The sequence below is a fragment of the Petromyzon marinus genome, chromosome 63, assembly GCF_048934315.1.
Source record: "Petromyzon marinus isolate PM22_M1 ecotype Great Lakes invasive population chromosome 63, UKy_Petmar_22M1.pri1.0, whole genome shotgun sequence".
Taxonomy (NCBI): domain Eukaryota; kingdom Metazoa; phylum Chordata; class Hyperoartia; order Petromyzontiformes; family Petromyzontidae; genus Petromyzon; species Petromyzon marinus.
This window is the reverse complement of record NC_133729.1, coordinates 6,545,528-6,572,617: the sequence shown is the minus strand read 5'-3', so window position 1 is coordinate 6,572,617 and position 27,090 is coordinate 6,545,528. Positions and strand designations below refer to the sequence as shown.

Sequence of the window (27,090 nt, the reverse complement as noted above, 5' to 3'; positions counted from 1 at the left end):
GAGCCGTGTGGCTCAGTGGGCCTTACCTGCTAAAATAAAAAAAATATATAGATAACAGTAGCTTTAGTAGCAGTGATATTGATGAGCGATTTCTCCCGCCCCACCTCTTGTTTGTAGTGTTCTCAACATTTGAGCAAAAGATCAAAATCTCGGTGTACCTGGGCCTGACGGTCCTTGCCCTGATCGCCCTGAGTGGCGTGTTCGTGGTGCTGTGCACGCGGTAAGTCAGTGCTCCGTTGACGATGAGGACGCGCATGCTGGAGGAGGAGGATGATGTTGGAGAGGGATAAATGGTATAATTCGTGCGGCAGCGCACGGATAAGACTCGCGCCACACGGCAAGAAGAGGCCTGGGTGTGTGTGTGTGTGCGTATGTACAGCATGTTGAACTTCTTTCGCAGCGTAAGTAGCCAACCGCGCTAATCGGAGGTTGCTGCGTGATGAGTCTATGGGTCTTTGTGTGATGAGTCTATGGGTCTCTGTGTGGTGAGTCTATGGGTCTCTGTGTGAGTAAGTCTATGGGTCTCTGAGTGAGTCTATGGGTCTCTGTGTGGTGAGTCTATGGGTCTCTGTGCGATCAGTCAATGAGTCTCTGTATGGTGAGTATGTATGTATGTATGCATGTAGAATTTCTTTCGCACCGTACGTAGCCAAACGTGCTAATTGCTGGTGCATGGGGAAGGACAACACACTAAACGCATGAAGCAGTTCTTTAAAAAATTACTGTTTAAATCTAGTTTTCAATCTCCATGAGTCTGTGCATCTCTATGTGAGTCTATGGGTCTCTGTGTGAGTCTATGGGTCTCTGTGTGAGTCTGTGGGTCTCTGTGTGAGTCTGTGGGTCTCTGTGAGTCTATAAGGGGAAGGACAACAGACTAAACGTGAAAGCAGTTCTAAAGAAATGATTGAGATCATTCATAACTGCAGAGCTCCAGTGGCTTCCGAATATCGAAAGGAAGAGCGTTCCAGACGGCCGTAACAGCAGCGCATCTGAAGGCGTACGCGTGACGATATGGAGGCCACCGTCTTTGTTCGACGGCCAGCAGCCAGAAGCTGCTGCTGCTGCTGCGAGGATGACCGGAGTTCACGTGACGATGGTTTATGTTGACACCCTGATGAAGAACATCATTTGATGGTCGGCTTTTTAGTCTGCGACGGCGGTTACGTCCGTCGATTCCTGAATGGCGTCCCATTCGGATTCCCTTAGGTGTGTGGAGCTTTGTGTGTACTCGATCCCCCCTCCCCCCACCCCCCGTTCTGCATGGGCTTCCTCCGGCTTCTTCTCCAGACAAAGATCCCCCATGTAGCCGTAACAGACTGTTGGGGCAAGTGCTGTTAGCGAGTGGCACCTCTGAAGGCCGGGACGGCACACGAGCGGGTGGGTGGCCAACACCGCGCCCGGCTGCCTTTGTCTCCCTAGTGGCGATGTTTACACATCGCACCAGGTACCCATTTGAGGCTGAGTCTACCTCGGGGAGGCCCAGGACCGGTTCAGATAATCGTCACTGGTGTTGGTGGCGAGCGCGAATCGAACTCCAGGTTCGTAGTGCAGCGCGCTACTGTAACTGCTACACTACCGCTCCCCATTAAAAAAAAACCGAACACACGCAATGTAAACTGGTATAGGCCAAATCAGCATCCCCAATGCATGGACAATTACACTGGCAAATGACTAAACTGGAATGGCACACAACAGCAACATTAATAATAATGATGCTAATTTTGCACGTGACGTGGGTTGTTTTTCTTCTTTCTCCCAGCTCAAGATATGGAGGACCAAGAATGACCGTAAGAGCGGCCGAAAGGAAATGACAGAAAAAGGGGCCCTCAGTGGAGGCCCCACGGAGAGAGCCAACAGGGACCCCCCCCCCCCTGCCGGGGCCTGCGGAACCGATCGGCTCGTCACGAAACCCGACGGACTTCTTCCTGCTTGCTGCTGCTGTTCGGCGTTCCCTCGCTATTCGCGATGAAGGATACGTTCTGAGAGATGCACTATTCGCGGATAATGATATTGGCTGTACGAAAACATAAGCAAATAATTACCTCCAATCAATACGTAGATAATGAATCGCATCGCTTTATCACTCGTCGCTTTTCTCTCATCGCTTTCTCTCTCATCGCTTTTCTCTTTCCGTCTCTCTCTCTCTCGATCCAGCAGTCGTGTAGAGTTCCAGATGCGATTCGCGGATGGTCAAAGTCGCGGACAGCCAAGTTCGTGAATAACGGGGTATTAGCACATTTCATTCTGAATGCACGCCACCCGCGCCCGGCCGATGTCTCTCAAACATCGCCGTGTTGATTCGAACTTCACGTAGATGGAATAAAAGACGCCCTGGTTGAATCCCTTCGTTGACGAGCGTTCCGAGATCCCCGGTACTTCTGAAGAGTGGCACCGTGTTACGTCATTGGGGGAGGGGAGGGGGCGGTGGGGGGAGGAAGAGTGGACAGCGGATTATTACGGAGGAGTGGGGATTTGTCGGGCACGGCTCGGCTCAGGTCTGTCGACGACCTCAAGTAAGCCGGCTCAGAGCCACGTGCTTAACTCGAGCAGGCCCCGAGGGCTGCAGCGCCAGTGGCGACACTCGTGCGCCTCGCAAACAGCGGCACCTCGGTTAGGTTCGTCGCCCGGGCGGGCGCTGCGGTCCGATCGCACCAGAGCCCTGGGCACCCAAGGCAAAGATCCCCCGTGGAGCCTTCACAGACTGTTGGAGCAAGTGCTGTTAGCGAGCAGCACCTATGGTAGCCTGGAAGGGCCCACAAGGGGATTGGGTGGCCAGCACCACACCCGCCCGGCAGCCCTTGTCTCCCGAGTGGCGATGTTTACTACACACCGCACCAGGTACTCGTTTGAGGCTGAGTCTACCTAGGGGACGGCCCAGGACCGGTTAAAATAATCATCACTGGCCTTGGCCGTTAGCGGGAATCGATGGCGGTGCCATCGATGATGATGGCCACTGTTGGAGGCCGACGTCATCGTCACGAACGTCACAGATGCCTCGTAGCCTGCGCTCAGGCAGCGCGCTGAGGGCAATGGGGGTCACCTGGTCACCTGATCACCTGGTCACCTGATCACCTGGTCACCTGGCGGGCGGTCAGCAGGAGGTCTTTGCCCGGCAGCGGAAAGATCTCGGCTCAACGTTGGGACGGCGAGTTTCCACCTCCCAGAGCTCGCGGCCGCACGACGGGAACGAGCGACGGATTCGCAACGACGGACAGCACTCCGGATGGGTTTATTGTGTTCAAGTATATATATAGTCATATTCGCTGTGACGTTTACACGTGCGCACTCGTGTCGATCTGCGGCTAAACCAAACATCGCTCGTGTCAAAGCACATTAAGTGGTCAAGAGTTGTGTCGCTGATCTGAAGGTTATTGGATTCGGAATGTTTATTTAGGCTGCAGGAGGAAATCCGATGAGCTGTGAAGCTCTTTTAGAAGGTTACGACGGAAAGAGGTCGTGGGTTTGATCCCGACCCTGACGCCTGCTGAATATTTGGAGTTTGCATGTTCTCTCTCTCTCCGTGGTCACGTGGGTGTTTTTTCTCTCCGTTCTTTCCCTCCACATTCACAAACACCACGTGTTCAGAGTGTTTGGCCTCTACACATTTCCACGTGATCAGCCACTTCGTTGAGCTATCATTTGTGGCCAAGGTCGCTTCTAAAAAAACAATACGCCAATTGCTCAGTGGATTATACCTGGTAAGGTCAAAATTGTTTCGTTTTATTTGTATATCTTTTCATCGGTGATTTGTTTACCTTTCCGAAGCTTTGCACTGCTATCCTATTGTCTTGTTGTTATAACGTCCTGACCCCGTGGACATCTGTGAAATAAGAGCTTCATAGCTCATCGGATTCCTCCAGTAAGTAGTCAATATTGTGATTCATTCGCAAGGCAGTCAGTGCATTCAGGCTCCATAACCCACATCCTCAAATGTTACAGTGGAGCAGGTCTCCGCATCCAGTATGATTGCTCGCAAACTTTGGGGGGGTTATTTGGGTTTAGCCCACGTAATTATCTGCCCAAATATTGTGTCGTGAGCCCCTCCGCCACCCGCGAGACTCGGCGAGGCTTTGCGGGGTAAACGAGAGCGATAGTTGGGAACAACATTGTGATTGTGCTACAGGGTTGATGGGGTCAGGGGCGGAGCCAGGGGGGGTGACAGGGGTGACATTCTGCGTGTAAGTGTACGACACTCGGTCTGGCGAACTCCGTGCAACTGCATTGTCAGAGTGTGTCGCCAACCGATGGCGTCTAAGTTCAACATCCTGACTCTCTAAATCGTTCTTGAAATTAACATTTGTTGAATGTCACCCCGGCCTGAAATCCTGGCTCCGCCCCTGGATGGGGTGAGTGACGCGATAGGCGTAAAGTGGGAGCTGGTGCTCAGGGAGAGATAGGGTTGGGAGTCAGAATATGGCTATCGTTAGGGATGGGGTTTGCGATGGTTAGATGTGGGGGTAAGGTTAGGCACGGGGTTTATGAAAAGGATAGGGTTAAATATGGGAATGTGTAACTTAAGGGGTTAGGATAGGGCTAGTTTTATGGGTAAGAATAATGTTAGGAGTAGGGATAGTGTTAGGGGTAGGGATAGTATTTGGAGCAGGGATATGGTTAATGTTAGAGATAAGGTTAATGTTATGGTTATGGGTTGGTATAGCATTAGGGGTTGTGATAGGGTTAGTGGTAGGGATAGTGCTGGGTCTCGGGATATGGTCAATGTTATGAATAGAGGTTTAGACTGCATCGAGATGTATGGATAGGAAGGGGGTCGCAGTTAGGAGCCGGAAGAGAGTTGCGTTACTCATCACAACCAGGTGGCCATCGTTCCCGCATGCACATGGTGGTGATGATGGTGGTGTTGATGTTGGTGATGATGATAATGATGGTGGTGGTGGTGGTAAAGTTGAAAATGACGGTGGTGTGGTGGTGGTGGTGGTGGTGATGATTATTGTGCTGGTGGTAAAGTTGAAAGTGACGGTGGTGGTGGTGGTGGTGATGGCGGTAGTGGTGGTGATGGCGGTGGTTATGATGACGATAATTCTGAGGTTGTGATAATGACAATGATGATGAAGATGATGATGATGGTGTTGTTTCCGGGCTTGATTTCTCGTCGCCAGACGACAATGTAGTTTTCCGGAGCTCAGCCCCGAACAGTTCCAGCACCACAGCCTCCACACGGCAGCGCTTAACCTCTCCCACCGTGGCCACCAGGGCCAGTGCCGTCCTCCGCGGGCCTGTGCACCACCGGCCTCGACGTGGAATTATCCGACCACTCAGACAGCTCCTCGTCCACCTCCTTCTCCTCCGCAGAGCGGCCGGGGGCTTGCGGGGGCTCGCGGGGGCTCGAGGCCGGTGGCGGGGAGTCCGGGGGGGAGGGGGCCCGGGACGGGGCGGGAGACGCGACCGGGGTTGGGAGCAGGGACGGCGGGAGGGTGGGGGCCTGCGGGGAGGGGGGGGGGTGGAATGACAAGAGGGAGATAAAACCCATGAACGTGCACACGGGCACGCACGGACACGCGTGCCTCTCCGCCGCATTGTGCGGTTTTGTCCGTGGAGGTGGTCGATGACCACAGGGGGAGCAGCAAACTCATTTCTTGAGAGCTTCCTTTCGTGTTCAGTTGGCTGCTCCTTCCCCCGCATCTCCGATTAGCAGGGTGGGATATGTACGGAGCAAAAGAAGTTCAACCATACCCACCCACACAGCCACACAAGAAAGCCACTGGAGCTATGCACTTTAAACTATACGTTGAAAACTCATTTCTTTCAAACCGCATTTTGCGTTTCGTTGTCCTTCCACCGCACCTCCGATTACCGCGGTCGGCTAACGCACGTTGCGGAAGAATATTCTTGGTTCTTTCGGTAAAGTCACGTAGAAGGGAAACAATAAAATAGTACAAAAATAAATTTTGAGAATTGTTATTGTTTTATTTTTATCATTTTACTCTTTACTCTTTGGTTCTATATGAATCCCTGCAGTCACGAAAGCTTTAAATCAAAATTTAGGTGCGGAAGAAGTTCAACACACGCACAGACCCACCCACACCCATGCACTCACCCACCCACCCACTCTCCGCTCACCTATTCGCCTTTCCCCCGCGCGGGTTACCTGCGTGCTGGGCTTGTTCACGTGGTTACGCAGCCTTTCGAATGTGCCTCTGAGGCCAGACTTCCTGGCGGCCAACAGGATGGTGCGGATGATCTTGGGCGTCGCCTGCTTGGCCTGCAGTATGGGCCTCGTGTGCGGCTTCCTCGGGGGCGGCGCCTTCTTCTCCTTGTTGCTCGACATCAGCTTCCTGCGAGCGGAGGAGAGACGCGCGCGGACAAGGGGGGTGGTGGTGGGGTGGGGGGGGGAGGGCGGGCGGGCGCGGCCGCGAATATTCCGACGCCTCTTTTCTTTCCACCGGCGGAAAACCGAGCCGGTGCCGGGGGGTCCGCTAGCGGGAGGCGCTGTCTGTCCCACTGCGGAAGCTGAGCCGTGCGAGTGGGCGAGCGGAGGCGCGCGTGGGCGACGCGGTGACGCCGCGTCGGCCTTCGTAGGCGCCGCTCGCTAACAGCACTTGCCCCAACATTCTGCTAAAGGCTATATGGGTGGGGGGGAGGGATCTCTATCTTTGTGTTCCAGGCAGGGCTGCGACGAGCAGCAGCAGCAGTTACTGGGGGGGAGGGGGTATCTATCGGGCGTGGGGGAGGGCGGTGGGAGGGATGGCTGCACTCACTTGGCCTTCTTGCGGAGGAGGCGCTGGGACTCGGGGTAGTGCACCAGGATCTCGTTGAGGTCCTGCTTGTTGAGGATGAAGAGGTTGGCGAAGCCGTGCGCCACCACGTTGGCGGTGCGACGGTTGCCGCCGCCCACCGACAGCAGGCTGCGGGGAGGGGGATGCCAGTGGGGGGGGGGATGTGGTTGTGGGGGGGGGGGGTGCGGCCCGGCGGTTACCCCTCGCTCGCTCGAACCGGCTCCGCACCCGACGGATCGGTCGTGCAGCGCGCCGACTCGTTCATGGACTGATCCACCCACTCGCGCGCTCATTCGCTCGCCCGATCAATTGCTCACTCTTGCACACACAAAACACTTCACGTTCGATCATCGACGGTCGTCGTCATCCAAAACGAAAAGCTAGTTTCATTTCACCAGGTAAGGCCCCACTGAGCTGCGTAGCTCTTTTTACAGAAGCGACCTGGCCATCACAAACGACAGCTCAACGAAGTTGCTTATCATCATCATCATCACCGCGTGGAAATTTAGAGCAGCTGAATACCCTAAACGCATGTGGAGGGAGAAACCGGAGGACCCGGAGAAAAATCCGCGTGACCACGGAGAGAGAGACACGTAAAGTCCAAATATACAGCAGCAGGCATCGTCAGGGTCGGGATTGAACCCACGGCCTCCTGCATACCAGGCGAGGTAGTCAACATCTAGCCACCGTGGCACCCCACTCATGGGTGGGGGAGGGCGTTATATTGACGGGAGTCGTCGGTGGTGAGAGGCACCGCGTTGCGAATAACGCTCACCTGATCTCCCGAACGCGAGCGAAGCTCACCTGATCTCCCGAACGCGAGCGAAGCTCACCTGATCTCCCGAACGCGAGCGAAGCTCACCTGATCTCCCGAACGCGAGCGACGCTCACCTGATCTCCCGAACGCGAGTGAAGCTCACCTGATCTCCCGAACGCGAGCGACGCTCACCTGATCTCCCCAAAGACAGCGCCGGACTTCAGCGTCACGAGCACTGTCATGCCGTTCGGACCGCCCAGCACTTGGACCTCTCCTGTCTTGATGATGTACATCTCCTTCCCGATCTCTCCCTTTGCAACAAAAAGAAATGCAAACACGAAGGTCCAGCCCCGTGTAGGTGGCACACCTGTCAACTCGTACGGTTTACCCCGTATTCTTATGCAGGGAGTTTTCAGGTCCATACGGTGTACAGCCGTTTCAATACGGGCAACAACAAAAAAATTGTCTTTTTGTTTGTGTTTCCCCCTTGTGATGGGACTTTGTAGGATGAACGTTGAGATTTATAAGGGGCACGGGGTGACCCAATCAGGCCTGAATTGGTCTGTAATAAGGTAGAGGGCACTGATAAGGAGTTGACAGGGATGTCTCTATCTCTATATATATCTCTCTCTCCTTTTGTCTCTCTCTATCTCTCTCCATACCTGCCAACCCATACGGTTTACCCAGTATAGGTCTCTATGCGAATCTAAGGATCTCCATGCGCATCTATCGGTCTCTATCTGACATCTATGGGTCTCTATGCGTGCCTACGGATACCTCTATGAGTCTATGGATCTCTCGGAATACATGGGTCTCTATGCGTGTCTATGGGTCCTCCATGTGAACCGACAGACGGAGAATTCGGCAGGCGCGTGTCTGCCAACGTCCGCGCCCTCACCTTCTTGCAGACGTAATCCCCGGGCAGGTAGACCACAGACCTGAGCCGCACCAACATGTCCTGTAGCAGCTGCTTGTCGCAACCCTGCAGGGTGCATAAAGGCAAAGATCCCCCTGGTGTTTAGCACCAAAAGACCTTTGGGGCAAGTGCCATTTAGCGAGCGGCACCCTGTCAAGGCCGGCACGGCACACGAGGGGGTGCGGTGTCCAGCGCCACGCCCGGCCGCCTTTGTCTCCCCAGTGGCGATGTTTACACACCGCGCCGGGTACTCATTTGAGGCCGAGTCGGCCTAGGGGAGGCCCAGATAATCGTCGCCGGTGTCGGCCGTGAGCGGGAATCGGAGCGGGAATCGAACCCGGGTCGCCGGGTTCGTGCCGCAGCGAGCCCACCGCTACGCTGCCGCTCTCCACTCCACGCACACACGCGCGCCATCTCGCGCAACCCCCCCCCCCCCCCCCACTGTGCCGTGAGCCACGCGTCACCTTGAAGAGCTGCACGTTGGTGATGATTTGGTAGTTGACGTCCACGGCGATGTCGAGCCTCATTTTCGCCGGCATCTGATCCAGCAGCTCCGACTCGTCTGCGGAGGCATAGGTGCCGCGAGTCGCCTCAAACAGGCCCTGCTGGGGCACGTGCTGCCAACGAGCAGCGCCCCACGTAGCCAACCGTGCGCGCCGGAGCGTGCGGGGGAACGACGCGGAAAGAAGCTCTGGAGAAATGCGCTTGCCGGCAGCGGACGTGGCGTGCGGGCGGGTGGGTGGCGGTGCGTGCTCACCGAGCATGCCGAGGGCTTGCCACGTGTACTGGTACCAGGTGCGCACGCGGTTCTGCACGTACTTGGGGATGCGGTTGGCGTTCATGTACGCCACCGTGCTGTCCACGCAGTCGCGGTACCGCGTCTTCGACGCCGTGGCCGCTCCGATCACGTCGCGCATCTGTGCCGCGCGGACGCCGCCGTCCAAACCGGCATCAGCCCCTGAACCACGCCCCTGGGCCGACCCCCACCGAGGGGCGTAAACCCATCGCGCGGCGCTTTCAGACGCACTTCTGCGGCCGTCTGGAACGCTCCTCCTTCTGATATTAGGAAGCCCCTGGAGTTGTGCACTTTTAAATCGTCATCTGCATTGGACAAACTCGTTTATTTCGAACTGCTTCTGGCGTGTAGTTCGTCGTCCTTCCCGTCGCCACCTACGATTAGCGTGGTTGGCTACGTACAGTGCGGAAGAAGTTCAGCATACATGCGCGGCGAAGTATGGTCAAACAACCCACGTGCCTAGACGTACATACATGTGCTCTCTAGCACGGAGAGACTTTAAGTAACATTTTCGTCTCATGCTGTTCTCGATTCGTGTTCATGCTTGTCATATGCGCTTCTGCGGCCGTCTGGAACGCTCCTCCATCCAATATTGGAAAGCGACTGGGAGCTATGGCACTTTGAAATCATCATCTGCATTGACAAGACTCATTTCTTTCGGACTGCTTTTCGCGCCGGGTTTGTTGTCCTTCCCGCCGCCACCTCCGATTAGCCGACAAAGTCCAACGTGCGGTGGTGCCGAAGAAGTCCAACGTACGTACACCGTCACAGGGCGAGCGGGCGGGCGGGCGGGCGGGCGAGGGTCGTCTGCCAGGCGGCTCGTCGACATCCCACCACGGCGGGGACCCCTCCCCCCCTCCCCCCGCCCGGTCGACCGAGCGCAATTCGCGGCGGGAACGGCGACGGCTTACCTGGCCGATGAGCACGGAGAAGGCGAACACGCCCGTGAAGTAGTTGCACCCCTGGAAGACGATTTCAAAGAGGTTCTCCGGGTCGGGCAGACCGCCGATCGTGATCAGCGTCTTGATGGCCCAGAAGTAGCAGCGGATGTAACTGCGGGGGGACGATACGAGCCCGCCGGGGGCGGGGGGTTAAAGGGGGAGCGAGAGAGAGCGAGAGAGAGCGAGAGAGAGAGAGCGAGAGAGAGAGAGCGAGAGAGAGAGAGCGAGAGAGAGAGAGAGCGAGAGAGAGAGAGCGAGAGAGCGCGCGACTGGGCCGGACGGGCGAGGGGCTCGCCCCGTCCGCACAACCGCGGGGGAAACGGGGGACGCCGTGCCACGGAGGGAATGCCCTCTCGGTTCTTTCGGTAAAGTCACGTAGAACACGTGACTTTACCGAAAGAACCAAGAAGATGAATCCCTGCAGTCACGAAAGCTTTAAATCGAAATTTAGAACTACTCGTTGTGTTTCAAAATGTTGTCCGTGCCCAGGGGCGGAGCCAGGGGGGGGGGGGTGACAGGGGTGACATTCTGCGTGTAAGTGTACAACACTCGGTCTGGCGGACTCAGTGCAACTGCATTGTCAGAGTGTGTCCGCCAACCGATGGCGTCTACTAGTTCAACAGCCTGACGACTCTCTAAATCATTCTTGAAATTAACATTTGTTGAATGTCACCGCGGCCTGAAATCCTGGCTCCGCCCCCTGCCGGCGGGCGCGGTGCAGGCCCCTCCAACCCCTGGCGCGAATTCCGCGGCGGGCCATCATAGGTGTCGCTTCGCGAGCAGCAAAGTGTGGGGAGGTTACACCGGGGGGTGGGGGGGGAGGCATCTGTCTCTGTGGTGGAGGCCTCACTGGTTGCCGAGGCCGTTGTAGACCCACTTGGTCGAGCCGATTCCCTCGTAGTCGGAGGCCCAGTAGTAGAGGCACGCGTTGAGGTGGAGGCTGTAGAGCAGATAGCCGGTGGTGCGGATCACTCTGTGAAGGCCACAGCAGCAGAAGCAGCAGCAATAGCAGGGAAAGCAGCAACAACAGCAACAGAAATAACAACAACAGCAACAACAGCAGCAGCAACAGCAATAACAACAGCAACAATAGCAATAGCAGCACCAGCAGCAACAACAGCAATAACAGCCACAGCAACAGCAGCAACAACAGCAGCAGCAGCAACAGCAGCAACAACAACAGCAGCAACAACAGCGACAGAAGCAACAGAGGAAGCGGCCCTCTCTGTCATCTGCACGCCGAGTGGGACACTGCGGTTCCAGACCAACCTGCACCACGTCCCAGCGAGCAGGGGTTCACGGTTCCAATCCGGCGGGCTGCCCTGGATAATGCCGCGTTGCGTGCGCGCGCGCGCGCGCGCGCGTGTGTCTGCGCGTTGGCCGTCAGCCTCTCAGTGGACGTTAAAGAAGAATCGCGTGGGGATCATTCGAAATGTGGGTGCCGGCGTCACGAGCACTGTAGCCAGTAATGGGAGATTCCAAGTGAAAAGGAACGCTCCTGATTTAGCCGGGGCGGCGGTGGCTACGCTGCTGCGCGTGGCTGCCTGCGATCGAGCAACCGTGGAGGCATCAGCACACGGATGTCGCAGCGATAAATGTGGACTCCACCTGTTCCACCTACACGGGGGAATAGAGTGTTTCCCCCTCGCCCGCACTCGTAGGTTCCCCCCCCCCCCCTGTGGGCGCTTCAGTTTCCACCCCGCACGCGTAAAAAACTCGTGGATCGGCTGAAAGCATCTTGATATACGGAGGACCGCAGAGCTTGGCCAATCGTCGGTAGCGCCGGCTCCTCGCCACCGCGTGGCTGCTGCTGCTGCTGGTGGTAGCAGAGGGGCGCTACGAGTTGATTTCGGCTTCGAATGATAATGCCGAAAGGGGCCCGTGTCTCACCGGTAGATGAACGCTTTCGTGAGGATGGCTTCCAGTCTGTCGTTGAACTCAAAGAACGCCTTGTACTGCAATCAAACAAAGACAAAGATCCCCCGTGAAGCCTGAACAGACTCTTAGGGCAAGTGCTGTTGGCGAGTGGCACCTATGATGGCCGGCACGGCACACGAGGGGGTGGGTGGCCAAAACCACGCCAGGCCGCCTTTGTCTCCCCAGTGGTGATGTTTACACACCGCACCAGGAAGTCATTTGAGGCTGAGTCGACCTAGGGGAGGCCCATGACCGGTTCAGATAATAGTCACCGGTGTTGGCCGTGAGTGGGAATCGAATTCAGGTCTCTGCCGGGTTCATAGCGCAGAGTAGCTGACCGCTACACCACCACTCTCCCCCCCCACACACACAGACACACAGGCACACACACAGACACAATTACATACGCGGCAGGGATGGTATGTTCACACTTGCAACGCGCAAATAATTTCTATCATTTTCTTTGGCAGTAGGGCGGTGGCAGTGACACAGTGGGTGACCACAGCTGTCAACCCCTTATCAGTGCCCTACCTTATTAGAGACCAATTCAGACCGTATTGGTCACCCCGTGCCCCTTATAAATCTCAACGTTCGTCCTACAAAGTCCCATCGCAAGGGGGAAACACAAACAAATAGACATGGTTTATTTTTTGTGGCCGTATTCAAACAGCTGTACGCCGCATGGCCCTGAAAACTCAATTTCCCTGTACAAGAATAACGGGGTAAACCGTGTGGGTAGACACGGTGTGGGTGACACTCGCAGCAAGTAGTGGCCTGGGTTCGATTCCCGACTCGGATGCCTTACTCTCCGGAGTTTGTGTGCTTTCTATCGATCTCTCTCTGTCTCTCCCCCCCGCGCCGTTCTGCGTGGGTTTCCCTCCGGGGGTTCTCCAGCATCCTCCAATAGGTTAAAAGAAGCGTGACGTTTAGCCAGTACCGAGACTCGGAATCCCCAACTGCCAAAAAATACACACCGCAAATGACTCAACTAAACTATAAACTAATTTTTACTTCGCCAGGTTAAGGCCCCACTGAGCTACGTGGCTCTTTTTCAGAAGCGACCTGGCCACGGAAGTTGGCCTCATCGTCATCGCGTGGAAATTCATGGCGGCCAAATAACTCTAAAACGCGTGGTGACGTTGATCCTAAATGTGGAGGGAAAACACCGGAGGACATCGAGAAAAATCCACGCGACCACAGGGAGAGAGAGAGAGAGAAAGAGACGCGCAAACTCCAAACATACAGCAGGCGTCAGGGTCGGGATCGAATCCACGTCCTCCTGTATACCAGGCGAGGTAGCTAACATCTCGCCACGTGCAGCGTACTGGACGCGGCTGGACATCCGCGGAAAAACAATGGGCTTCACGGCCTCCTCATCGGCATTTCTCCGGGATAAATAACAATTCTGATTCTAGCGTCGCCACGACCGCCGCCACCGCCGCCGCCACCAATTAAAGGGGCCCGGGCCGTGCAGGATGATTCTGACCCTCAAGCAGCGCGGCAGACGGAAGAGCGGGTTGAAGCCGAAGCGCAAGTACAGCAGGTCCAGTGGCAGGAGCGATAGCATGTCCATCTGTAAGATGGGTGGGTGGGGGAGGGGGGCAGGAGACAGTGACGGCAAAGAGTAAGTAATTTGAACACGTAGTAGTTAGTAGGGCTTTCGCGACCGATGTTATCCATCATAGAGGGTTTTTTTTTTTCTGGGTTAGATCGAGTAAATATGAACGTGTCGTTAAACCCGCCGGCACCACCCGGCACAACCAATTGGAAAAAGGTTTTGTCGCGTAAACGAGAGCCAATGTCGTTACGAGTACAGCACACCGGGTGTGTTCGAGCGTAAAGCCGCTACAGCATTTCCCTTCAACGTGACTTTACCGAAAGAACCAAGAATATGAATACGTGGACCGTGACATTTCGCTAGTAGTTACAAAATTGGCATCATCAGGTCGACAGTCAGAGTTGCCGATTGTAATCACTGGCGATACGCGGTACTCGAATTGCAAATGTCGTGTGGGTATAGGGGCGGTCCATAAATGACGTCACGCGATTTTTGACCCCCCCCCGCCCCCCTTCGTCACGCGACGTCACAAAAAGTCAGACCCCTCCCCCCTCAAGATGACGTCACAAAGCTCTGCCCCCCCCCCCCCCAGAAAAAATATATAAAACATGCTTCAAATCGCTTTAAACTATTGTCATTGTAGTGCGTGTTTAATGTGGCGCTGCACTCTGACGTTGTAGGAGAAAACATTTGTTAAAAGTCTATTTAATTAAGTGGAACGTGTTGTCTATATTTATTTAAAGTGGCGCATTTTGATGTGACGTCACATTTCTCAACCCCCCCCCTCTCGTCACACATCGTCACAAATGTCTGACCCCCCCCCCCCAGGTGCGTGACGTCATTTACGGACGGCCCCTTAACTCTCAAACACGAATTGGCATAGTTTTGTTTACGTGACACAACCCTTACGACTTGGCTGTGTCGGTTGGTGGAGGGTTTTAACGACACATTAATATATTTACACGCAATCTAACCCCAAAACATGTATACTATGAGTGAGTGAGAACATTCGTTAGTGAGCGCTCTTATGAGCGAGTCCAGTCTATGACGAAATTCGCAGCCGTAGTCATCTTCCGACCTGGCGAAGTCGTACGCTGCACGGTGGCTTGGAGATGTTAACTACCTCGCCCGGTATACAGGAGGTCGTGGGTTCATTCCCGACCCCGACGCCTGCTGTGTTCCTGGAATTTGCGCGTCTCTCTCAACACCATCACAGTGGCTATGAGATGTTAACTACCTCGCCTGCTATACAGGAGATCGTCGGTTCATTCCCGACCCTGACGCCTGCTGTATTCCTGGAATTCGCGCGTCTCTCTCATCACCATCACAGTGGCTATGAGATGTTAACTACCTCGCCTGCTATACAGGAGGTCGTCGGTTCATTCCCGACCCTGACGCCTGCTGTATTCCTGGAATTCGCGCGTCTCTCTCATCACCATCACAGTGGCTATGAGATGTTAACTACCTCGCCCGGGATACAGGAGATCGTCGGTTCATTCCCGACCCTGACGCCTGCTGTGTTCCTGGAATTTGCGAGTCTCTCTCTCTCCGTGGTCACGTGGCTTTTGGCTCCGGGTCCTCTGGGTTTTCCACTCCACATTTAGGTACATTTGTGCATGCGTGTGCGTGCGTGTGTGTGCGTGTGTGTGTGCGTGTGTGTGTGCGCGCGTGTGTGCGTGTGTGTGTGTGCGTGTGTGTTCCATGCCTCGGGAGGTCTTCTCGTGTTTTGTCTCGTCTCGTCGATATTTATACAGTGGCGACGCACTCCAGGGCGCTTGGCAGCGAATTATAAAATTGTACGCAAAGATGACAGTGGTTTTGACTGATAAAGAGTGGAGGGTGTTGCTATTAAAAGTTGGTGGTGTAATTATGGTGACAGTTGGGAGGGCAGGTGGGAGTGGTTAAGGTGGGGTTGGATTAGTGATAAGGGTTGGGGTAGTGATAGGGCTTGGGGTAGTGATAGGGGTTGGGGTAGTGATAGGGGTTGGGGTAGTGATAGGGGTTGGGGTAGTGATAGGGGTTGGGGTAGTGATAGGGGTTGGGGTAGTGATAGGGGTCGGGGTAGTGATAGGGGTCGGGGTAGTGATAGGGGTTGGGGTAGTGATAGGGGCTGGGGTAGTGATAGGGGTTGGGGTAGTGATAGGGGTTGGGCAAGGCCTGGTTGTAGCTGAGTGGCAGGGAGTAGCATCAGCAGCAGCAGAATGATCATGATGATGATGATGTAGGGGAGAAGAGGGGGCGAGGGGTGTTGTCTTCAGGGAGGAACGGGAAGACGATCGCTCTGTGCTCTGCAGCGGGAGTTGGCTCTAGTGAACGGGAGCGCCAAGGGAGAAGGAGCGATGCGCGCGTGAGACCGAGCGAGCGAGCGAGACTCTTGGGGCGCAGCGGGGACGGCGGAGAATGGGAGCGGAGCGGACGGGATGGAGAACAGAGTCGTTGAGAGACGAGAGAATCGCGGCGCGAGGACACGGGCGTTGGGGTGCCGGGGGCAACACCACGTGGGCACGTTGCCCATGGCAGCGGGCAGGGGGAAGGGGAGGAATTTGGTGGGGGTTCCACGGGGAGTCTCAGCAGTTGGGGGGGGGAGGTCGGGAAGAACTAGCTTGGGGTTGGTTACCTTGAACCTCTGAGACTTCACGTAGTTATTTCTCATCTCTTTCGGGTCGGTCTGAAAGGCAAATAACGGCGACGACGAATGACACCACGTGAAGCTGTGACGTCAGGGCCTCCGTCTCTCCCTCTCACGCACAAGGCGAGAGTCGCCCCGTCTCTCACGCACAAGGGGAGAGTCGCCCCGTCTCTCACGCACAAGGGGAGAGTCGCCCCCGTCTCTCCCTCTCACGCACAAGGGGAGAGAGTCGCCCCGTCTCTCACGCACAAGGGGAGAGTCGCCCCGTCTCTCACGCACAAGGGGAGAGTCGCCCCGTCTCTCACGCACAAGGGGAGAGTCGCCCCGTCTCTCACGCACAAGGGGAGAGTCGCCTCTTCTCTCACGCACAAGGGGAGAGTCGCCCCGTCTCTCACGCACAAGGGGAGAGTCGCCCCGTCTCTCACGCACAAGGGGAGAGTCGCCCCGTCTCTCACGCACAAGGGGAGAGTCGCCCCCGTCTATCCCTCTCACGCACAAGGGGAGAGAGTCGCCCCGTCTCTCCCTCGCACGCACAAGGGGAGAGTCGCCTCTTCTTTCACGCACAATGGGAGAGTCGCCCCGTCTCTCACGCACAACGGGAGAGTCGCCCCGTCTCTCACGCACAAGGGGAGAGTCGCCCCCGTCTCTCACGCACAAGGGAATAGTCGCCCCGTCTCTCCCTCTCACGCACAAGGGGAGAGAGTCGCCCCGTCTCTCCCTCTCACGCACAAGGGGAGAGTCGCCCACGTCTCTCCCTCTCACGCACAAGGGGAGAGAGTCGCCCCGTCTCTCACGCACAAGGGAGAGAGTCGCCCCCCGTCTCTCCCTCTCAAGGGGAGAGTCATCCCACGACCCTGCCCCAACCCCCTCCCTCCCCCACTCCGACTCACGATGATGTCGCCTTTGCTGATGAACTGCAGGCGCGTCTGGAAGAAGGCCATGTCGACGATGTAGATGACGTCGCAGGCGTAGTCGGTGACTAGCCACGTGGCGAGGTTGTCGGCCGTCACGTAGGGGAACGTGCAGCGCACGGGGATGAGCCAGCAGTTCCAGTGGAACGCCAGCGCCACCACGAGCAGCCAGAGCACGTAGAAGTGGTCTACGTGGGGCCCCCGCACGGCAACAGGTCACTAAATCGTCCTTGGTCCTTTCGGTAAAGTCGCGTGGAAAGGAATTCAACGAAATAATAATAGAATAGGACGTTTCGATTGCAACACAAGCAACCATCATCAGGTGCAAATCAATGAGAAAACAAAGTCGTCAACTTGGAAATATAATGTGATGCAATGCAGCATTCTTTGGAAGAATTGTAAAAACCAGGTGGGGTTGTTGACTGTTGTGTTGGCCGACTCTCTGTGTTGTTAATCTTTGTTTTTTTTCTTTCGGTAAAGTCACGTAGAAATAAGAAAAAATAAAATTACATAATATACGACGTTGCGATTTCAACACAAGCAATCATCATCAGGTAGAGGAAACACATAACCGCAGAGATATATATACAGACCTTAAGTAGAGGGAATTGACACAGATACACCAAGGTCTGTATATATATCTGCGGTTATGTGTTTCCTCTACCTGATGATGATTGCTTGTGTTGCAATCGAAACGTCGTATATTACGTAATTTTATTTTTTCTTATTTCTACGTGACTTTACCGAAAAAAACAAAGATTAATTCCTGCAGTCACGAAAGCACCAAATCGAGTTTTTTTTTCTCTGTGTTGTATTGCATTCCATTTCCAAGTTGACTAGGTTTGCTTTTCTCATGCATTTGCACGTGATGATGGTTGCTTAGTGTTGCAATGGAAACGTGGTATTCTATTATTATTTTTTATTATTTTTTATTATTTCTACGTGACTTTACCGAAATAACCAAAGAGTAATTCCTGCATTGATGAAAGCTTCGAATCCAGTGTTCAGGTCAATAATAATCAACAATAACAATAATAAACCAATAAAATAAAAGCACAGGTGGGTTGAAGTAGCATACTACACTATACACAAAACTATACACTACAATACACTATACACTACACTATACACTAAACTACTATACACTACACTACTGTACACTACACCACTATACACTACACTACTATACACGACACAATACACTACAATATACTACAATACACTATACTACTATACACTACACTACTATACACTACACTATACACTACACTACTATACACTACACACTATTATACACTATACTAGTAACTAATTGGCGTTTTGTTTACGTGACAAATCCTTACTAATTGGCTGTGTGGGGTGGTGGAGGGTTACGACACAACATTTACACTTTGGTTTTTTCGGTAAAGTCACGTAGAAATAATAAAAAATAAAATTCTATAATAGCATACGACGTTTCGATTGCAACACAGACAATCATCATCAGGTACAGAAGAGCTAAATTTAATCTGTACCTGATGATGATTGCTTGTGTTGCAATCGAAACGTCGTATGCTATTATATAATTTTATTTTTTATTATTTCTACGTGACTTTACCGAAAAAAACAAAGAGTAATTCCTGCAGTCACGAAAGCACCTAATCAAGTTACAACATTTACACTTACGCGATCTAACCCAAAAACCTTTATTATGATTAAATAAATAAACAACCAAACCTGGCAGTTCGTCTGATGAAGCTGGTTGTAATTACTGGTGAAACGTCGTACTCAGATTGTAAATGTTGTGGCTTTGCTCTCCAACCCACCGGTGTTGCTGTACTAGTATACTACACTATACACTACTATACAAAGACAAAGATCCCCCATATAGCCTGTAACAGACTGTAGGGGCAAGTGCTGTTAGCGAGCACCTATGAAGGCCAGAACGGTACACGAGGGGGTGGGTGGCCAGCACCACGCCCGACCGCCTTTGTCTCCCTAGTGGCGATGTTTACACACCGCACTACTATACACTACACTATACACTACTATACACTACACACTAGTGCTGTACTAGTATACTACACTATACACTACACTATACACTACTATACACTAAACTATACACTACACTATACACTACACACTAGTGCTGTACTAGTATACTTCACTATACACTACACTATACACTACACACTAGTGCTGTACTAGTATACTACACTATACACTACACACTAGTGCTGTACTAGTATACTACACTATACACTACACTATACACTACACACTAGTGCTGTACTAGTATACTACACTATACACTACACTATACACTAGTGCTGTACTAGTATACTACACTATACACTACACTATACACTACACAACACACTAGTGCTGTAATAGTGACGAATTGGCCACGTTCTGTTTACGTGACAACCCTTACTAGTTGGCTGTGTCGGGTGGTGGCGGGTTTAACGACACATTTTACACAATCTAACCCCCAAAAAAGCTGTATAATGGATATTAGGGAAAACATAAAAACAGTAGCCAAATAATAAATAAAATAGACGGGAATAAATGCAAATAAATAGACAAAATAAATAAAACAAGATAAATAAACAGGACTCCAATAATAATCAAATAGTAACGAAACAATCAATAATCAATAATCATGCTGCGATTACAAACAACCTATGCCTCGAAAGTGTCCTGGATGGCGACTGACTGGGCTCCTTTTCCCCCCCTCCCAACCACAACTCGATGTCTTTTCATTTTGTTACACGGACGATGACCCCCCCCCCCCTTTAAACACGGGGGGGGGGGGGGTGCTGCGTACGTACGGTACGTCTGTTAAACTTCTTTCGCACCGTACGTAGCCAGGCGTGCCAATTCGGAGGTGCGCTAGCACAGTGGCGATGTCAAACGAACGGGGAAAGCCACCGACGCTGCAGAGAACGAGCGCCGCAGCGTCCTCGAGCAATATTGCACGGCGTAATCTGAGCCGCCTAAGGAGTGCTAGAATGAGGTTAGGTACAAGTAAGATTCAAATTTTGGTCGAATGTCAGCATGGTCACACCACCGATTAACGCGGTTGGCTACGTATGGCGCGAAAGAAGTTCCGCGTACATAACACCAAAGAGGTTAGGTGCAGGTGCAAGTAAGATGAATGTTTTTGGTCTAATGGGGACACCACAGAGGGGGAGTCAAATGGTGAGGGTTCAAAAGCTGTGGATGAGCTGCAGGCCGTTGCCAACGAAACTCGCTGGGTAACTGGCCAAGCACGGAATTTTCCGCGCAAAAAATAATGCTTTGAAACAGCAGAAGACGTTCGGAAGACAAAGTGTAGATTAGTAATTGATACAAACAGCCGCACATAAAATAGAGAGCGACACCCAAGAGGTGGGATTTGAGTAATTTAGTCATTTGCGGTGCGCTTATTCAGATACCCATCGACTCAAAGAGAAACCTGTAAATGCCCATAGACCTATAGACTCACGTAGAGACGCAATAGAATCATAGTTTGTGCATTTGTGTGTGTCTTCGCGCTATGAACCTGGCAACCCGGGTTCGATTCCCGCTCACGGCCAACACCAGTGACGATTATCTGAACCGGTCCGGGGCCTCCCCTAGGTCGACTCGGCCTCAAATGAGTACCTGGTGCGGTGTGTAAACATTGCCACTAGGGAGACAAAGGCGGTCGGGCGTGGTGCTGGCCACCACACCCCCTCGTGTACCGTTCCGGCCTTCATAGGTGCTCGCTAACAGCACTTGCCCCTACAGTCTGTTAAGGCTATATGGGGGATCTTTGTCTTCGTGGGGGAGCGTTGGAGGAGTGGTTAGCAAAGTGCGCTACGAACACCGCGACTCCTGCTCACGACCAATCCCAGTGGTGGCCAATATTTGAACCGGTCCATGGGGCCTCCCCCTAGGTCGACTCAGCCTTAAACACGAGTGCCTGTTGCGGTGCGTAAACATCGCCAGTGGGGAGACAAAGGCGGTCGAGAGTGGTGGCGGCCAACCCACCCCCCACGGTGCGGTGGCGCCGGCCCACACCCGCAGGTGCGATTCGGCGAGCGGCACCTGCCCCCCACCGCCTGGTCAAGGCTACACGGGTGACCTCTTGCCTCCGTCACCTGTGTAGGGGTCGATGCTCTTGGGAATGTGCAAGCGGCGCATCCAGGGCCTCCGCTTGAGGCTGCAGCAGAGCATGCTGCACCGCTCCTCCGCCTCAGCCAGCCCGGCCGCCACCTCCGCCTCTCCCTTGGGGCCCTCCTCCGCAGGGGTTGGCGCAGGGGCGGCCTTGACCGGTGCTGTGGATGGGGGCGGGGCAGGAAGTGAGGTTGGTTACTGCCCTGTGACGTCACACTACGCTGACCACGTGCGGAGGAGGTGGTGGCCTACGCCGCCCCACGTGGCATTGAGACGTTATGTTTTGAAGCAGATGTTTTGTTATATTGCAGTAACTTTCGTGGGTTACACGGTGGCGAGGTGTTAACTACCTCGTCACGGGGGGGGGGGGGGGTGTAGGGGTGATTCACGGGGGTGGGGGCAACTCAGATGGTAAGGTGGGGAGGGGGGGGGCGGTGGTGCGACTCACAGGGCGGGGGGCTGTCGTCGGAGAGCGACTCGTCGGGGTCGATGATCTTCTCCTTGACCTGCTCGGTGCGCGTGCGGAACTGTCGCGAGAGCTCGTGCAGCCGCTCCGTCACCGACACGCTGCACTGGCTCGACAGCGAGTCGGCGCGCGACAGGCTGCGGCGCGGGTGGACACGCGGGTGGACACGCGGGTGGACACGGGGACACGGAGACACGGGGACAAGGAATGTGGGACACGAGACACGGGGGACGCGGGTTGACACGAGACGACCGGAATTCCCGCGACGGATAAGGAGAGGGTGGTGGTGGTGGTGTCACCTTCGGAAGGTGCAGCCCTGAGGGTCCACCTGCTCATCCCCCGCCTGCTGCGACGCATCGTCCACACTGCTCGTGGGACTCGAGAACTTGCGTCTGGCACGGCGCCGGAGGGGAGGGGGGGGGGCCGGGGGGGGCGGTAGGGGTAGGTACGAGACCCTCCGTTAGAGACAGTGGACATCGCGGGGGTGCGCACGCTCGCCGCTCGTCGCAAGAGCTTCGCCGTTGGGCAGTTCAGTAGGAGCACGGGGTCAGAACGTTACAACAACAACAACAACGCAATACAAACACGGTATCAACTTATGGGTAAGGTGAACAAACCGCTTGCAAAAATATATACACCCAACGGCGTCATTGCGTGATTTGCACGTGCAGGGATTGTGTGGCATTACACGTGCAGGGATTCTGTGGCATCGCACGTGCAGGGATTACACACAGCAATGATCACACCCAATTGTGGCACACTGAAGGCCACTCAGGTGCCGAGTCACCTCGCGTGCCGCACAGGGGCAGCTGCCAAAGGGGGTGCCCGAGGTGAAACCACACAGCAGCAGCAATGCCCGCCTACTACTGGCAGACTATATGCCCACTTGCAGGCCTGGTGCTTCGACACCTCGTGTGCCGCACAGGGGCAGCTGCCACATTAGCAGGGTGGCGGGGTTGCCCTTTCACACGTGCACGTAACGTTGAACTTCTTTCGCACCGCGCGCAGCCAACCGTGCCAATCGGAGGAGCGATGGGAGATGACGGCAAGTCATGTATCGCGTGTAGGAGGGCGGCTCTGTCAACAACAGCAACAACAATAACTCCGCTGTCGTTGTTCCTCTCACTCGGAGAGAAGTCGTTGCTGCTCTGCAGGTGGAACATCGGAGACAGCCGTCACTGCTCACGGAATCATCGCTATCCTCCTGCACACGGAGCACTCTGGGTAAGCAGCAATACAATGGCAAGATAATGTCCATTGTGAACATTTTCTGCTGCTGTTGTTTTGTTGTTGTTGTTGTTGTCACGTACTTAATTCTCTAGGATCGAAAGAATATTCTGGCGAACGACGAATTACGTCGCCAGGAGCACAACATTGAAATAGTTGGAGCAATTTTAAAATGAACCGCGCATAGCTATTATTATATTATATCGATTGTGTCATCCGAACTTTGCTGTTTCAATTCAATTCGATGTTCATTTGTTGCACGGAAAATCCCTTGTAACCAGTTACCCAGCTAGTATCGGTGGCAACGGCCCGCAGCAACCACTAACGATCGAGTTATTAATAATAATAATGTTTTATGCAATTCTGTTAATAAAACAGGTGATAAGATATTAAAACAACCAAATTAGATATATTTTGCAAGGCATCAAGTCTGCATTCACCACACGCACAGCACTTGTGGCAAAACAAACGTAAAGTGTAAAAACTACCCTTGTTGTTTCATAGTTTTGAGACTGGACAAAGAGATCCCAGAGATAGGAGTTATTGTTGGGGTGCGGATGAGCCGAGCCAGCAGCCAGCCAGGACACTGCCACTTTCTGGCAGGAAGCGCCTTCCAACAGAGGGGAGCGCTGGACAGCTGATCGAGTACCGGCAATAGCTGAGATCCTGGGTGTGGATTCGGGCTGAACGATTCCCGCTCACGGCCACCAACACCACCGGTGACGATTGATCTGAACCGTTCCTGGGCCTCCCCGAGGTCGACTCAGCCTCAAACGAGTACCCGGTGCGATGTGTCGCTAACATCGCCACTGCGGAGACAAAGACGGCCGGGCGTGGTTCCGGCCACCCACCACCCTCGTGTGCCGTGCCGTACCGGCCATCACAGGCGCTACTCGCTAACAGCACTTGCCCCAACAGTTTGTTACAGGCTACACGGGGGGGTGTGGATATTTTGTCTTTGGTTTTAGAGTAGCGCAGCTGTTGCGGGCGGGCAAGTGGGACCGGCTGTCAGCGCGTCACGTGACGGATTAAGAGCTCGGGTCCCATCTCACGTTAAGCCGCTCAGCTCCCAGCGTTTAGCTCCGACACGGGGGCAAGGGGGGGGGGGCGCAGCACGTGACCGTGTAATCTAAAAGGTCACCCGGACGGTGTGTGGGGGGGGGGTGCTTGGTCTAGCCGCGTCGGTTGTGGACGAGGTAATGGGGTCGGCAGGATGCGGCTGTGGTGGCCGTCGTTGATTAAGGAACCAGGGCCGTCTCGTCTTCACCAGAAGCTAGTGCGGGGTCTGTAGCATGTCCTATTAAGCGACCCTAATTTTTTTTTTTTTTTAAAACACGAATATTAAAACACGCATTTTTAACTTGCAGTAGTAAAGTAATTGTATTTTTTTTCATTTTCTACACAGTCGGATAATACGACGAATCGCTAACCGTAAACACCCAGTCGTTCGCAAAAGTCGAAGGCGGTATAGTACTACAGTGATAGAGCAAAGTGCAGAATCACTGGACCGGGAATTGATGGGCTTTTTAAAGTGCCGGGCCCGCAGCATTTGTGGCCACTTTTGCTGCGAGGATCGTCCGGCACTGGATCCTCCCTGGGTCGACTCAGCCCTCAGTGGAGTCGCTGGTTGCATCGAGGCCCTTGAAATAGCGAGTGGTTGTTCTTTTGTCTCGTCTCAGCGAATTCGACGAGAGCAGCAACAACAACAACAACAACGTAAACACAAAACGGCACTTCTTGTTATGTTGTTTTGCCGACAATCTGGTCACTGAGGACGCGATGGGGCAAGGGGGTGGGGTAGCGGTGGGGGGGGGGGGGGCATGGGTTGACCATACTTCACCACACGTGGGCATGGGTTGACCATACTTCACCACACGAGGGCATTCGCGAACAATATAACGATTCGTAAAGTTCGATGCTTGGCTCAGATCGCACCACTCCCACCCCCGCTCCTTCCTCCACCTGTCGCAGCCACATTCATTCGGTCTAACACGTAGGAGGCTCACGTGACCAATATCATCCATAATACAGGTGTTTTTTTTGGAGGGTTAGATCGCGTAAAACTATAAATGTTGTGTCGTGAAACCCGCCACCACCCGACACAGCCAATTTGCAAGGTTTGCAACGGAAACAGAACGGGGCCAATTCGTCACTAGCACAGCAACTACCGCTGCGTTGGAGAGCCAGGCCACACCATTTACATTCCGAGTCCGACGTTTCGCCAGTAATTACAACCAGCTCCATCGGGCGGACAGCCACATCTGTGGAGAAGTCCACCTGTTACATTCCTTAAATAGATGTTTTTTTTTTAAAAACCCCGTGTATTCAAACTTGATTTGAAGCTTTCGTGACTGCAGGAATCACTCTCGTGGATGATCCACATTCGTCACGTGACCGGTGGTGTTCCACGCGCCCCGCACAGAGAGCCCCCCCCCCCACCCCGCCGCCGCCCCCCGCTCAACTTCCTCCCCCACAGCCTCCACGATGCGACGGAGCCGTTCGTCAGGCTGCGTGCGCTGCCGTCCGTGCGGGTGTCCAAAAGTTCCACGTCCGTGGGGGGCAGGCGGCGTCGGCCGACTCGGCGAGGCTGACGCCACGGAACGCCCGGCCAGCCCGTGGGTTCGATCGACCCACCGCTCACGGGCCAACACCCGGTGAACGATTGTCTGGAACCTGGTCCTGGGCAACCCCCCTCCCCCCCTAGGTCGACTCAGCCTCAAATGAGCACCTAATTGAAGACTAATTTCGATAGATTGAAACTTCATTTCTTTGGAACCGCTTTTTGCGTTGAGGCTGTCGTCCTTCCCAGCACCTCCGATCAAGAACGGTTGGCTACGTATAGGGTGCGAAACAAGTTCAACATACACGATGCGGTGTGTAAACATCGACGATGGGCAAACAAAGGCGGCCGGGCGTGGTCCTGGCCACCCACTCCCTCGTGTGCCGTGCCGGCATTCATAGGGATCGCTGTCTTTGCTGAGCGCTGCTGTCTAATGCACTGGATAATAATAATAATAATTTCACGGGGCTTCCATGCGAATAACTGCCCCCATCACTGAATCCTGGGGATAACGGGGCAGTCGATCGGTTTCCCCAGTGTCGATGTTTACACACCGCATCGTGTACGCGTGTATGTTGAACTTGTTTCGCACCGTGCGTACCCAACCGTTCTTAATCGGAGGTGCTGGCAAGGGCGACAGCCTCAACGCAAAAAGCAACAGCTGGACTTCGTGGTGGCTAGCAGATGTTAACTCCCTCGCCTGCTGTGCATGAGGAGTCGTGGGTTCGATCGCGAACCCCTGGCGACTGCTGTATATATTTGGAGTTGGCGGGGTGTGTCGAGTGGATTCTTCTCCGGCCCCTCCGGGTTTTTCAACCCCTCCAAATTTAAAATCAACATGACGCGTTTCGAGTGTTTGGCCGCATTAGAACTTCCACGTGATGAAAAGCCACAGGTCGCTTCTGAAAGAGAGCTGCATAACTGGTCAGTGGGTCTTGTTTGGTGTAAAAAAAAAGAATACAATGAAAAAAAAAGACGTGAATTTAGTTTAACAGATGTCCTCGTATGCTCGTTAAGCGGCGTCGCCTGGTGCGTTTTGGTAACCACGCAAATCGTAGTGGGGCTTCTAAATCAATCGCCCCGTCGACACGACGCCCCTGTACGACCGAGCATCTCGGGAGGAGGTGGAGGAGGAGCAAGGCCGTAGCCATTGAGTCAACATTGGGGGGGACCAAATCTTACAGGGGGTCTGGGGGTCCCCTCCCCCCCCAGAAAAAAATCTAAATTTTAAAACTAATTTACTGCCATTTCCTGCCTAAAATATAAAAAAAATCACTAACACATGGGATGGACTTTTTATTTATTTTTTACAATAATGTCTAATATTGTTATTGTATTTACATTGCTATGTTTTTTTAACCTTTTCTTGTTTCCTTGTATGTAATGGCAGAGATTAGGGATTTATAAAGTAACAACCATAATCACAATCATATAAACAGAAATCTATTTTATACCAACATATTTTAATTACGGCCTTGAGGAGGATGGTACCCGGTCAATACTGCACAAGGGAACGGCGACACGAGGCGCGCTTTTGATTTGAGAGAGCGAAATCG

At 53.8% G+C, this 27,090-nt stretch overlaps 1 protein-coding gene across 6 annotated transcripts in view; it reads right to left on the bottom strand.

Annotated features, from left to right (window-relative positions):
• Positions 1–3,210: 3,210 nt before the first annotated feature.
• LOC116956032 (cyclic nucleotide-gated channel beta-1) overlaps positions 3,211–27,090 on the bottom strand; it is a 53,061-nt gene continuing 29,181 nt past the window's right edge. For all 6 annotated transcript variants that reach the window (XM_032977453.2, XM_076053921.1, XM_076053922.1 and 3 more), the window contains 16 exons: positions 22,047–22,139; positions 21,730–21,884; positions 21,266–21,442; positions 17,139–17,347; positions 16,237–16,287; positions 13,548–13,634; positions 12,035–12,099; positions 10,995–11,117; positions 10,115–10,256; positions 9,165–9,324; positions 8,872–8,969; positions 8,390–8,473; positions 7,684–7,802; positions 6,717–6,863; positions 6,107–6,293; positions 3,211–5,440 (listed from right to left, as the gene is read on the bottom strand). In XM_032977453.2, coding sequence (XP_032833344.1) covers positions 5,186–5,440; positions 6,107–6,293; positions 6,717–6,863; positions 7,684–7,802; positions 8,390–8,473; positions 8,872–8,969; positions 9,165–9,324; positions 10,115–10,256; positions 10,995–11,117; positions 12,035–12,099; positions 13,548–13,634; positions 16,237–16,287; positions 17,139–17,347; positions 21,266–21,442; positions 21,730–21,884; positions 22,047–22,139 — 2,152 coding nt within the window. In that variant the 3' untranslated portion in view covers positions 3,211–5,185. The remainder of the gene's footprint in view (positions 5,441–6,106; positions 6,294–6,716; positions 6,864–7,683; positions 7,803–8,389; positions 8,474–8,871; positions 8,970–9,164; positions 9,325–10,114; positions 10,257–10,994; positions 11,118–12,034; positions 12,100–13,547; positions 13,635–16,236; positions 16,288–17,138; positions 17,348–21,265; positions 21,443–21,729; positions 21,885–22,046; positions 22,140–27,090) is intronic.